Raw genomic sequence first — 13,871 nt, 5'->3', positions numbered from 1 at the left:
GCGATGATGAGACTCATCGAGATGAAGGTACAACGCAGGCATGCAAAATCATTTGCATTCATTTCATACATTCATTTACATTCATTTGCCTCTAACTTTTTTCATCAACAGCATTCCGCAAAATGATGCATTATTACTTGTACCCAGGCATGGAAAATCATTTGCATTCATTTCGGGCATTCATTTGCATTCATTTGCCTCTAACTTTTTTCATCAACAGCATTTCACAAAATAATGTATCGAGCTTTTGTAGGTTTTGTTACTAGCTACAACTTTTGTATATAACTAAATCTGTATCTCTTATGCATTACGAACTAGAGCTCGCAGAACTTGTTACTGTTTTTCAGTGAATTTAAAATACATTCACTGAAAAACAGTAGTGGCTTCTGTTCGCTCTGGTTCGTAATGCATAAGAGATATGGATTTACTTATATACAAAAGTTGTAGCTAGTAACAAAACCTACAAAAGCTCAATACATTATTTTGTGAAATGCTGTTGAAGAAAAAAGTTAGAGGCAAATGGATGCAAATGAATGCACGAAATGAATGCAAATGCTTTTCCATGCCTGGGTACAAGCAATAAAGAGAGACGAAAGGCAAAGGAATTAAATTCTTATACTAAACTTTGCAGAAACACATGAATCGACTGCATATAGCAGATTAGACATTTGTGTAATTTTCAATAGTGACCTATTAAAATTGATAAAGTGTTTTTCAGTAGATTCGTGGACAAATTTCCAGTCAATTGAGTCGTTAAGAATTAAAATCCATCGGTTATTGACAGAGTTATAAGTGGTCAAAACCTTACCACTTTGCGTAACATGGTCGATGTTGGTTTTTTTAAATTTCATCGCCAATATGTTGCCAAAAAACGCAATCCTACGTCAAAAAACGCTAAAAATAAACTCGGTCTAATGATTAAAAATTCTGCTTTCGACCTTACCACCACCAACTACACACACCTTTCCTCGACCGTATCTATCTTAGCACAAATTAAAACAAACAAAACCAAATCCCTCAACAGCAGCAGCAACAGCAGCAGCTCCAACCAGTAAATCAATCAACCTTGATTATGCATTGAAACCAAAGAAAGGAAAGCAACAAGAAACCGAAAGAAAGAAATTCCAAAAACGGCCGGCGTCGTTTTGTTATGCGTAATAATAAACGAGCGGACGAACCAGACCCAGACCCAAACCGGCGGCGTCGTCGTCATCACTGCGCAAGTGTGCTGTAACACTGCTGGCTGGCTGTGATCGTAAGTGATAGTGAGAGTGATTACGCGATCGCATCGTCAGATTCACTGGTTCATAGTTTGTCCATCTCTCTCTAGCCTAGTCTGGGGCAGTCTGACAAAAGTTTCGAGAGAACCGGTTCCCACCGAAAAATCTTCACGGCAAATACAGTTTCGGTGATGTTCACGTAAGAAAGGTCGGGAAAACGGCAGCAAAATAACAGACGACACAGCTGATGGTGTGACGTGAACTTGGATCAGCAGCGCGTAGGTTGTAGTGTCGAAAGGTGCGGGGGAATTCCGGGTGGCGGTGAGTGCAGCTATGATGAGTGGGGGTTGGACTAGTGCGTCACCCGTGCGATTTATTGTTGTGGTTGTCCTACTGCTGAATGTGGTGATTTGCAACAGTGGAGATGTGACAGGGGCGGGAAGTTTCAACCGATACTACAACAATGTGGTGGCGAAGGATGATCTACGGGACGTTATCAGCGGGCAGCTTCCGAAGCAGGGCAAGTTTTTCGAGGAGTTCGACCGAAGTAAGTATGAATGATGATGAAAATGATGTACAAATATTGATAAGTTGTACCAAACGGTTGATGACAGTTTGCGTGGGTCGAATGCAACAGTGTGGACAGCAGGGGCGTGATAATCGGACGGGTGGGTTGATAAGATCGATTACATGCTCCGGTGGTCCACAACTGAATTTGATAGCTGGTTTGACTGAATCCATTAAAAATTGCACTGACGATGAAAGCAACATTTAGGGAGAGAATGTTTACAGCGTTTAATCTTTCACCAAAACTATAGTCTTAAGTAATTGTGGATTCAACCTTAAAGTATAGAGACTGCTTGACTTCAGTATAAACCAGTTCTTACTGGTGACCAACGACATGGTTTTCCCAGTATTTAAGCTGCGTTCACGCAATCATCTTCATTTCCAACATGTCTGCTCAATATCCATTATGAAATCACCTTCACTTCTATTTGTAAAACAATCAAACTATCCGATGGCACTTTCCAGCTTTCGCGCGACTCTTGAAGGCCCAGTAAACAACCATCTTCCCCCTCCTAGCGAGGACAGTCCTCCACTACCATCAACAACTAGCACTGCGCTGCGGTCGGTAGTGCACTGGAATCGCAAGTTCAGACAAAGCACGCTTCATTCGCAGAAGGCAAACACTGCCTACACTGTGGCATGAGTCAGACTGAAATATTATGCAACTAAAGCCAGGTACCGGAATACCCACGAAGCCAACTCATCCTCCGTCCTCCACGCGATGCCGAAATCCGGGCCAGAAAGTTAAGCCACTCGCCACGACTGTGTTCGGGATTTACTTTTCTTATGATGTAATCCGATTGAATGCTACTGAGAAGGTGGTCGAGCTGCGCTTTACAGTGACTTGTATAATTAGTCTTAAACTTCGATACAAGATGTCTCAATTGGGTCGTACTTGGGTTTAAACCGTCCATTGCAAATGTGTGGTAAATTTCATGCACTCTTTATTGCAATAGAAATGCGTGAGATGCCGATGAGATGACTGAAAGCGATTGTTCGAGCAGTTTAGAGACGAAAAGAGAACGAAGGAAAACGCCCATTGCTATGCAACAGCTTGGCCGAGTCAAATACGACGCCGGTTTTTTTTCGAGTTGTTTGTGTGTGCAAATTAATAAACAGTGAAAATCCCCAACTGACTTGCATGCTGCAGAACGATGAACCCCTTTTTGGACATGCCATGTTTATCACTGCTTCAAAATCCTAGCAAAACTAATCATCCACCCGGCGAACGAATGTGGGTCATTTCTAATTGATTCACCTCACGTGCATCGAAAGCCACGCGCGCATTTCTCGATCGTCATCGCGCTGAGTTTCCATAATTAATTATGCAACAGCGGATCGAAATTAACTCGAAGAAATTCGTTCCGATCGAGATGGTCGATTTTTTTGATGTTGTGCACTGCCCCCGATGCCGTCGTTTCAAAGCATTGTTATTATTCAATCTTGGTGGCCACTCATAGGCAGTGACATAAATTACAGATTGACATTTTTTTACTACCAGCCAGTAGCGGAGGGCTCTTCTCGGACAGACATAACCATTTCGTTTCGGGCATAACAGCTTCAATTCACTGCGGCGATTGGTAATTCATAAGTTTAATGTGCTTTTGCAAATCAGTTGCAGTGGTTCCAGCAATCAACGAAAGCGAAAGTTTTGCTCTCTGTTCGGATAGGAGGCAAGGATCGGGGGTGGGGTTGTCTGCTCATTATTACCGTTCAGCGTGCTTATTGAATTGGGGATGCAAGACTTACAAACAAACCGAATCTTGACAGGTAAGTCAACAGCAGCAGCATTGCACGTGGTGTGAAATGCGTTTTGTTCGGTTGGAGTCATATGGTTTCGATCTTGTTGTCAGTGGAACAGGTAAGCAGACTGCAGACTGCGGAATGTGAATTCGGAAGCGTGGCAAAAACGGGGTTTTGAGGTGACTGTTTACGGTTATGAAATGTCGGTGGATCTGGGAAATCATTTGCGAGATATTTCGATCGCGGTGAATTTTCATCGTGGGAAAATGCATTGTTGTATTATGGTACAGGAAATTACACACAAATCAATGATCTAGGTAGGTATCTGTTATTTTCAAAACGTCGTTGAGATAGTTTCTTCGTCAACGTTAAAGTTAAAATAGAGAGTCCAAACAACAATTAGATTAGTATTTAGGGGATGGGGGAGGGATGATTAATATTATATTAACAAGTCTTACAAAAATAGATTTATTTGGAACAACTCTCCTGGATTGGCATATCATACTCGATAACAGGTAGTGGGCAGTGGGCTTCGCGGTCGTGCGGTTAGCGGCGTCACCCGTCGTTCAGGCGTATTGTGAGTGTCACGAAGTGAAGGTTCGATTCCCGCTCCAGCCGGTGGAACTTTTCGCAACCCGGAAATTTCCCTACTGGTCTACTGGGTGTTGTGTGTTGTCCATGGTCTAGTGTTAAGTATTCAGTCTGTACAACCTCTGGTTGAAGACGGTGTCAATTGTCTCTTTTATTAGTTGTCTATAGGCAGCAAGCTTATTTTTCCGGGATAAGGTGGACTTTCTCTTGATAAGTGGATACAGTGATCTTATCAAGATGTTGCATTTAGTGTTAGTTTTTTTTTAATGTGCTCCCTGAAAAGAAGCTTGCTGTCTCGTGTTAGTCCAAGGTACACAATCTCTTTGGACCATTCCACCACTGCGCCAATCAAATTGATCTTATTATTCTCAGACGGAGTAAGTCTGGGAGATTTGGAATGATGAAAGATGATGACCTGCGTCTTCAATACGTTTTTACGGTGGCAGACAATACATCCAGTCCTCTCTGAAGTTCGGCGGTCAGAGCTACGATGACCCTACCCTTATAGATTTCCTTTGGTTTGTTTTTTCCGTCGATCTTGTTTTCCGTGCTGAGCACCAATGCTACCGACGTGCCAGGAAGGCAGCTCCCACACCTGGACCCTACCTATCGACCCATCAACTCATGAACCGGGGACCAACGGCTTTACTTCCCATCCGAAGGAAGGCGTGATCAGAGATGTTATGCCTCAGAACATCCCGGCGGCGCCAACTGGGATTGAACCCAGGCCTGCTGGGGTGAGAGGTAGTCACGCTTACCACTACACCACGAACAGAGACAATGGAACAAGATAGGTCTAAGGATGCTTCCTTGTGGAACACCCACACCGATGTTAAAGGCATCCGAATAATTGGGTTGATTCAACGGTACAAGTGATGGAATGAACCTTTAGGCTTATTTTTAAGGATTTTTTTTAGTTTCCAGAAGGACTTTGTACAATCTAGGAAAATTAAAAAAAAAACTACAAGGGAAAGCCCCACACAGAAAAAAATCTGAATTTTAACTCCCTTTGTTTAATTTTGGCATAAACATCGAAATCGTTCACAAGCTTGCATATAATATTGCTAATTTATGCGATATTGCGCATAAATTCACACGAAATATCGCGTAAATTTATGCCAAATCTAGCGTTAATTTAAAACGGTGTATAGGGTTGTACGCAATGGTGACGTAGGACTACGTGGTCTTATATAATAAATCTTATTTGTTAACTGCAGCAGAAACTTGTATTTTGTGTAGGAATAGGAATGATAGCGTGGTTCTCTCTGTTTATACTGTTTAGAATGACGCGCTTGACATAGATGGCCCATAGCGACTCACGAAGAGCTACTGATTCCGATCAATAGCGGTGCGGCTTCTTCCTCCTTCTACACAGCAAAAAAAAATAATTTTAATATCGCATCAAAGCGGATGCACTTCAATCGTGTCAAAAATATGGTGTAATATTACTTGCCAAAAAGGACAAAATTATCATGAATACAGTGCATGAACTAACATTACGTTGCTTTTACTGCTTTTGTTTATTTGTGTGGCCATAAACATTACATGAGATTTTCGACATGATTGAAGTGCATCTTCTTGGATGTAATATTAAAATTTATTTTTTGCTGTGTATGGATGCTCATGTGGGCTGCAGCTCGCTGCTTGCAGGCAGCTTTACGTTGTGTTCATATCGATTGGCGTATTAGGAATCAAAATCCATCATCTCTGGATCTAAATCAGACCACATTCATGCCGCGACCGACTTTGGTTTTTGAAATTGTACCTCCAATGTTGCCCTAAAGAACATGGAATGTTCGATTCGACCCTCCGTTACTCGCGCTGTTGTACTTTGTACAACACACATGAGTTTTACATTGCCATTTTGTTGCTGAGTTACCAATCGATCTGAAACCAACGAGTATTCCTCAAAAAACTTGTTTTGATCTAAACAAGCTAAGCTTTGATTACAGTAAACACCCAAAAAATGCGGATAATAGGGAAAATTGAAATGGAAACCGCGTGAACTGTGACCATACTTCGTGGGATTTGACTTAATTGATTACAACATGGAATATATCGAGATCCTGACCAGATAGAAAGTTACTGTCTCCGACAAAGGTGTTCAGGAGATCATAGCCTTGTCGCTGGTGGATAGTAGTTCAGAATTTTCTCACTACGTAGCGCTAGTATACATGTGAAATTCTTGCATGTGATATATCTCGAGATCGTGACCAGATAGAAAGTTACTGTCTTTCATAAAGTTTTTCAGGAGGTCAAAGCCTATTGCTTGGTGTTCAATAGTGCATAATTTTCTCACTACGCGACGCTAGTAAACACGTGAAATTCTCATATAAAATATCTCGAGTTCCCAACCAGATAGAAAGGTACTGTCTTGGGCATAGTTGTTCAGGAGGTCAAGGCCTTTTCGCAGGTGGACGGAGTTTTTTCACTTCGCGGCGCTACTATACATGATAAATTCTCGCATATAAAATATCTATAGATCCTGACCAGATAGAAAGTAAATGTATTCGGCAAAGTTTTTAAGGACGTCAAAATCTTTTTGTTGGTGACAATAGTTCAGAATTTTTTCACTATGCGGCGCTAGTATATACGTGCCTTTCTCGCATATTTAGCTCGAGATCTTGATCAGCTAGAAAGTTGCTGTCTTCGGCAAAGTTGTTTAGGGGGTCAAGACTTTTTGGATGGTAGACAGTAGTTAAGAATTTTCTCAAAACGTGGCAAGTTTTTCGCTGAGAACCAGCAAAATAAAATACCGAGCTGCTCGGTGGTGCCCATCTTGGCAAAAACATTCTAAGTGTGTAGGTACATCCAAAGTCATAAAGAAAAGGCCTGATAATATGAGATTATCATCTCTTTCATTATACTGCTATTCCTACGCTGCTAGGAGTGTGACGTCGAATTTATGGCTACATACACCTTATCCTAAATCTAAACGAGAAGAATCTACTCAGTTCGTCTAAAATGTGTAATGTAATGTAAAATGTAAAAAATATATACACACGAGTTAGCCAGTCGAGCCATAGGACTATCTCAATCGTGATATTGCTTTACTCAGTTGTCTGAAGAAATTTCCAAAAGCGTAGTTCACTCAGCGCTGAGTAACCTACACTCCCGATCAGGGATGGAAAATCATTTACATTCATTTCGTGCATTCATATACATTCCTTTTTCCTTTCTTAATAACTAAAATATGAATCTCTTATGCATGATGAAATAGAGCTGGCAGAACATGTTATTGTTTTTCAGTGAATGCAATTTACATTCACTGAAAAACAATGGTGGGTTCTAATCACTCTGATTCATCATGCATAAGAGATACAGATTTTAATTGTTTACAAAACATGTAGCTAACATAAAAGCCTACAAAAGCTTCAAACACTATTATACGGAATTTTGTTGATGAAAAAAGTTAGAGGCAAATGAATGTAAATGAATGCACTAAATGAATGTAAATGATTTTCCATCCCTGCTCCCGATCATAAGCTTAAATACACCCCCAAAATACATGCAAATGTGTTTTGTTCAAAGCTCTCTCATTTTACGTCCAATTTTTGATCTCTTTAGGTTATTTGAATGGTATGAATGGCATAGAATAAGGGTTCTTCTACTATTTTTAATTGCAAATATATATTTTTCCACTCAATTCTGAGAAAATCAATCATGATTCTTCAGAGTACATTTTGAAAAGTAGTGAAACTTTGGGTGAACCTTTGGTATACAAAATTTTAAAATTATATTGAGCGATTTGCCTCTTCGTATTTCCATTCAAAATCTTTCAAATGTTCTAAAAATAACGAAAATTGGATGTAAATGACATGCATGTTTTTTGGGGGTGTCCTTAAACTTATAATCGGGGATGTACGAATTTATAAATTTGTCCATTCAAGTGAGCAAAAGTGCCTAACTCTCTGAGTTAGTTTCGTTATCCGTGCACTCGTTAATACAGGGATTTTTTTGTTCTAGACCCCTCGATAATACATTTTGAAATTAGCCTAAAATGAAAGGGAGACTCTAAACATTAATGTTGAGGAAGTTTCAGCGATATTGATCTTTTAAGATAATGTTTTCCATCTGAGATACGTGTTACCACTAATTTATCAGAGGTATACAAGTGGAACGATTCACCCCAATGTATGTATCCACAAATCTGCATGAAAATCTTCACCAGTAAAAGAAATCCAGAATTTATTTGTCTCATCCCACTTAGGCTGATGTAAATTGTATTTTTATTTTATGATATTTGATATGCGAGAATTGCCCTCCAAATTTTGAGAAATTTCTGAACTACTTTTCATCAGCCAAAAGATCTTTATCTGCTTTGACAAAAACAGTAAATTTCTAGCTGTTCAGGATCTCGAGATATTATATATGCGAAAATTTCACATATATCCTAGCGCCGCGTAGTGAGAAACTACTGTACTGTCGACCAACGAAAAAGTTTTGATCTTCTGGACAACTTTGCCGATGACAGTTTAGCAGGTCTCGAAATATATCTATTGCTAGAATTGCACGTGTATACAAGCGCAATGATGTAAAAAAAATGAATTTCTGTCTACCAGCCAAAAGGCCTTTGACCCCTGAACAACTTTGCCCAAGACAGTAACATTCTATTTGGTCAGGATCTCGTGATATTTTATATGTAAAAATTTCACGTGTATACTAGCGCCACTTAGGAAGTTCTCAACTATTGTACACCAAGCAATAGGCTTTGACCTCCTGAACAACTTTGTCGAAGACAGTAACTTTCTATCTGGTCAGAATCTCGAAACACACCACATACGAGAATGTATACTAGCGCCACGTAGTGAGAAAATTTTGAACTACTTTTCACTAGCAAAAAAGTTATGACCACTTGAACAACTTTGTCGACGACAGTAACTTTCTATCTGATCAGAATCTCGAGATATTTTATATGTGAGAATTTCGCGTGTATACTAATGCCACGTAGTGTGAAAATTCTGAACTATTGTGCACGAAGCAATAGGCATTGACCTCACGAACAACTTTTTCGAACACAGTAATTTTCTACCTGTTCAGGATCTCGAGCTATATCATACGCGAGAGTTGTTCACGTTTACTAGTGCCACGTGGTGAGAAAATTTTGGGCTACTGTCCACCAGCCAAAAAGTCTTGACCTCCTGAACAAGTTTGTCCAAAACAGTAACTTTGTATCTGCTCAGGATCTCGAGCTATTGTATATACGAGAATTGCATGTGTATACTAGCACCGCCTAGTGATAAAATTCTGAACAACTGTCCAGCAACAAAAAGATCTTGACTTCCTGAACAACTTTGCCACAGATATTTACTCTCCATCTGGTCAGGATCTGGTGATGTATCACATGCGAGAACTTAACATGTATACGAGCGCTACCTAGTGAGAAGATTCTGAATTACTGTTCACCAGCGAAAAGTTTATGATCTGCTGAACAGTTTTGCCGAAGACAGTAACTTTCTGTCTGGTCAGGGTCTCGAGATATTAAATATGAGAATTTTACGTGTACACTAGCGCTGCGTAGCGAGAAAATTCTGAACTACTGTACACCAGCCAAAAAGTCCCCCTTGACCCCCTGAACAAGTTTGTCCAAGACAGTAAGTTTCTATCTGGTCAGGATCTCGAGATTTTCCATGTTGTAACCAATTAAGTCAAATTCTATTCACATTTTCGCTATTATCTGCATTTTTTAGGGTTAACTGTGATAAAAGTTTTGCTTGTTTAGTTAAAAACAAGTGTTCGAGCGAGACAAGTAGAGAAATATCGATGCATGTGCATCCCTAGTAACGGAACATTTTCTCTCTACTTCTCTCACCGAGCCGAAGTGTGTATACTCACACTACCAGTGTCTGATCTCCCTCGATCACCGGTCAGCTGTGTAGTACATAGAGCAGTAGTTTTTTAGAATAAAATAAACCGTCGCGCTTTACACATCGTCGGAGCGTGTTTGGTTATCCGCAATAAAGTTATGTTGTAGTGTTCGCGTAAGAAATAAAATGTTTTAGTTCTCGTTATGTTGTAACCGTGAATATTCTTTGTTGTGTCCGAAAAGTCGGTTTTACGCGCGAACATTTGGTCCTTCGAGCCGGATCCGTCGGATCCCCTTTCGGACACAGAACACGGACATAAAGTGCTGGGAATAAAAACCGTTGAAGTGGTTCAATTGTCGCAAATTGGTGAATTGCACCGTTCTCCTTACGGTGACTGTGAACTTAAACTGTTGTGGGCAGTAGAAAGTTTATTTTTGTGAGAAGAAACTGCCAAAAAACGTGTAGGAAAGCGCCTCTGAAGAACAATTGTGTGCTTTGTTTCTGCCGCGGAATTGTTCGCGGTGCCATTTTGGTCGTGCGACATTCTACTTGCGGCGCCATCGCGAGACCGCTACCGCGCCATCGAGAGTGCAGCCATCGTGAAGCAGCTGGAAAAAGCCCGAGTTCGGAAGACATTTGGCAGCTGATCAACCACAAGGATTAGGAAGCTGGATGCCGTATTGAGTTGGGAAGTATTTTCAAGTGCATGAAACATTGGCCTAGTGCATGTGGCTTAAATATAATTGGCTAAAGCAAATAAATTATGTAAATTGCATGCGAGTATTTCATTTCATTGGCAAGTAGCATCCCTTGTGTCCATCGTTGAATGTTGGTCTCAGAAATTGTGTCTCTTCGCTGCTGTCACCTGTTGGGTTGCAAGTCATTCAATTTTTGCTTCGCGAGACCGAGTTAGTGGGACGTCGAGTTGATCGGGAGTGTTAGTTCATTGGTGATGCAGTGTTTAAATTCGAACAGAATCGAATAGGATCGATGCTGGTCACAGTGACAGTGAAAGTGTGGATTTTGCTGTGAAGTGAAAAGTAATTGATGTACGCCAAAATGGTAGCTGATATGCGTGCATTGACGAAGCGTGAACGGCAGCTGTTGAACTCCTTGGAGGGAATCGAGCGGTTTGTCGAGAACTATGATCCATTGAAAGATGAAAGGAAAGCTGAAGTTCGCCTTCAAGTTCTAGAAGCGGTTTACAAGGAGTATTTCGAGGTCCGGAGTAAGATCGAGCTTCTACTGGATGAGATCAACCCAAGCGAGGATTCAGAGGTAAAGACGGACGATGACCAGATCGAAAGGAACAAAAAGGCTCTCAGCGATTTCGAAGATCGCTACTGTGACATAAAAGCGGATCTTCTCGAAAAGATGGATAAAAAATCTGCATCTCGAGATTTGACAACAAATTGCTCATCTGCAAGTGGCTTCCCGAAGGTCAAACTCCCGGAGATCAGGCTTCCGACGTTCAGCGGGAACATTCGAGAATGGGTCCCCTTCCGTGATAGTTTTCGTAGCCTCATCGATTCCAACACCCAGCTGATGGAGATGGATAAATTTAGTTATCTGCGATCATCTTTGTCTGGTGATGCACTGCAGGAGATAAGTTCAGTGGAGCTTTCTGCCGCTAATTACAGTGTAGCATGGGATGCTTTGCTAACCCGCTACGAGAACAAAAAGCTAATAGTGAAGACCCACCTCGACGCACTTTTCGCTGTGGAAGGACTGAGGAAGGAGAGCTACAGTGGACTCAATCACCTCATTAGTGAATTTGAGAAGAATCTTCAAATGTTGGAGAAAATTGGCGAAAACACAGCGGATTGGAGTACAATATTGGCGCACATGGTATGCAGTCGCCTGGATGCTGCTACCTTGAGAATTTGGGAGACTCATCATAACTCCAAAGAAGTCCCGATTTATAAGAACCTTGTCGATTTTCTACGGAGTCATTGTTCCGTGCTCCAGTCAGTAGCTCCAACGAAATCCAATCGCGAAGATCAACGATCATCGAAGCCAGCAGTCTGCCACGCTACCGTCAAATCATTTGGAAAATGTTCCGTTACTAGGGATGCACATGCATCGATATTTCTCTACTTGTCTCGCTCGAACCCTTCTGCAATGAGACATGGCATTCTGCATTTCATTGTGCGAAGTTTATGCGGATGAAGGTTGCTGAGAGGAATGAAGCCGTCATGAAAGGAAAGCTGTGCCGGAATTGCCTCAATCCTGGGCATTACGTGAGAACCTGCGAGCGAGGAGTATGTCGCCACTGCCACCAAAAGCATCATTCCATGTTGCATAGTGGAGCAACACGATCCTCCGTTCCAAACTCGCAGTCAATACCTTCGATGCAATCCCGACAGCAGCAACAATCACAAGTCAGATCAGCACAACCGAACCAACAGACACAAATTCCCAACACTGCTACCTCTGCTAACTCGCACACACAATCAGCCACAGAACAAGCCAACACTAGCCAAAACCTCGTTGCACTTCCCATCACTCCTACACAAAACATACTTCTATCAACAGCACTTATCAAAATCCAGGATCGATTTGGGAATTCGATGCTGGCACGAGCATTATTGGACTCATGTTCTCAGCATTGTTTGATGACCAAGGGCTTCTCGAACAAGTTAAAGTTCCGAGAAAGTCCATCATATCTGTCGGTCCAAGGCATTGGACCCTCCCAATCGATCTCTACCAAAATAGTTACAGCTCTAGTAGGTCCTCGGTCCAACCATGCCTTGCAGTATGTCGAAGAGATGCAGTTTCATGTCTTGCCGAAGCTGACTGTATCCTTACCCACTGCTGCCATCGATCCATCAAAATGGAATCTTCCTCAATCAATGTTCCTTGCTGATCCACATTTCTACGAGCCAGGTCCAATTGACCTAATCATAGGAGCGGAATACTATATGGATCTCCTTTGTAACGAGCGGCAAAAGGCGACCGATAATGGACCTACATTGCAAAATACGGTGTTTGGATGGATAGTTTCCGGACGAGTACCAGACAATTCAGAAGGCAGATTAGTATCGCTAACTCATGTCTGCTCTACAGCTGAAATTCAGGATCAGCTTACCAAGTTCTGGGAACTAGAAACATGCAGATCAACCAGCATCCTCTCAACAGAGGAATCAGCATGCGAAGAAATCTTCAACAGGACCACAGTTCGGGATGAAGCCGGAAGATTCATTGTCACTCTCCCGAAGAAGGAACACCTCATCAACCAGCTAGGAGAATCGAGAACAATCGCCATCAAACGTTTCATGGGACTAGAACGACGTTTCGCATCTAACCCCGAGCTGAAAGAGGAGTACACGAAGTTTATCCGTGAATATTACGCGCTAGGGCACATGGAGGAAATTTGTGGGGAATCTACAGAGGAAAGGGATTATTACCTGCCACATCACGCCGTTTTGAAACCAGATAGCACCACTACCAAGCTGCGGGTAGTATTCGATGCTTCCTGCCGTACGTCGAGTGGAATCTCGCTTAATGAAGCCCTGATGGTAGGACCAGTAGTGCAGGATGATATTCAAGACATTTCCATACGCTTTCGTCTACATCGCTATGTTCTGGTTGCTGACGTAGCTAAAATGTATCGCATGGTCCTGAAGCACATAGCTGATCGTCGATTCTTGAAAATTGTTTGGAGGAACAACGTAAACGAACCGATTCGTACTTATCAATTGAAAACGGTCACCTATGGAACTGCTTCTGCGCCCTATCTCGCTACAAAATGTTTGCAACGTTTGTCGGAAGATGGAGAATCAACATATCCGTTAGCTGCAAAAGTGCTCAGGCAGGATTTCTATGTGGACGACATGCTGTCAGGTGTAGATGACATTGCAGAAGGCAAGGCATTGATTCAAGAAATTATAGCGCTGTTACACTCAGCCGGCTTCACCCTTCGAAAGTGGAACTCCAATTCGAG

At 41.7% G+C, this 13,871-nt stretch overlaps 1 protein-coding gene across 3 annotated transcripts in view; it reads left to right on the top strand.

The window, feature by feature from the left end:
• Nucleotides 1–13,871, top strand: part of LOC135697015 (serine proteinase stubble) — a 99,923-nt gene that overhangs the window by 11,423 nt on the left and 74,629 nt on the right. For 2 of the 3 annotated variants that reach the window (XM_065216564.1, XM_065216561.1), the window contains exon 2: nt 1,037–1,767. In XM_065216564.1, coding sequence (XP_065072636.1) covers nt 1,554–1,767 — 214 coding nt within the window. In that variant the 5' untranslated portion in view covers nt 1,037–1,553. The remainder of the gene's footprint in view (nt 1–1,036; nt 1,768–13,871) is intronic. The other variant, XM_065216562.1, reaches the window with a different exon arrangement.

This window comes from Ochlerotatus camptorhynchus, unplaced genomic scaffold (genome assembly GCF_037179485.1).
Source record: "Ochlerotatus camptorhynchus isolate MF236.1 unplaced genomic scaffold, CSIRO-AGI_Acam_v1.1 ptg000064l, whole genome shotgun sequence".
Lineage (NCBI taxonomy): Eukaryota > Metazoa > Arthropoda > Insecta > Diptera > Culicidae > Ochlerotatus > Ochlerotatus camptorhynchus.
Note: the sequence above shows the minus strand (reverse complement) of the source record. Positions and strands in the feature narration are given on the sequence as shown.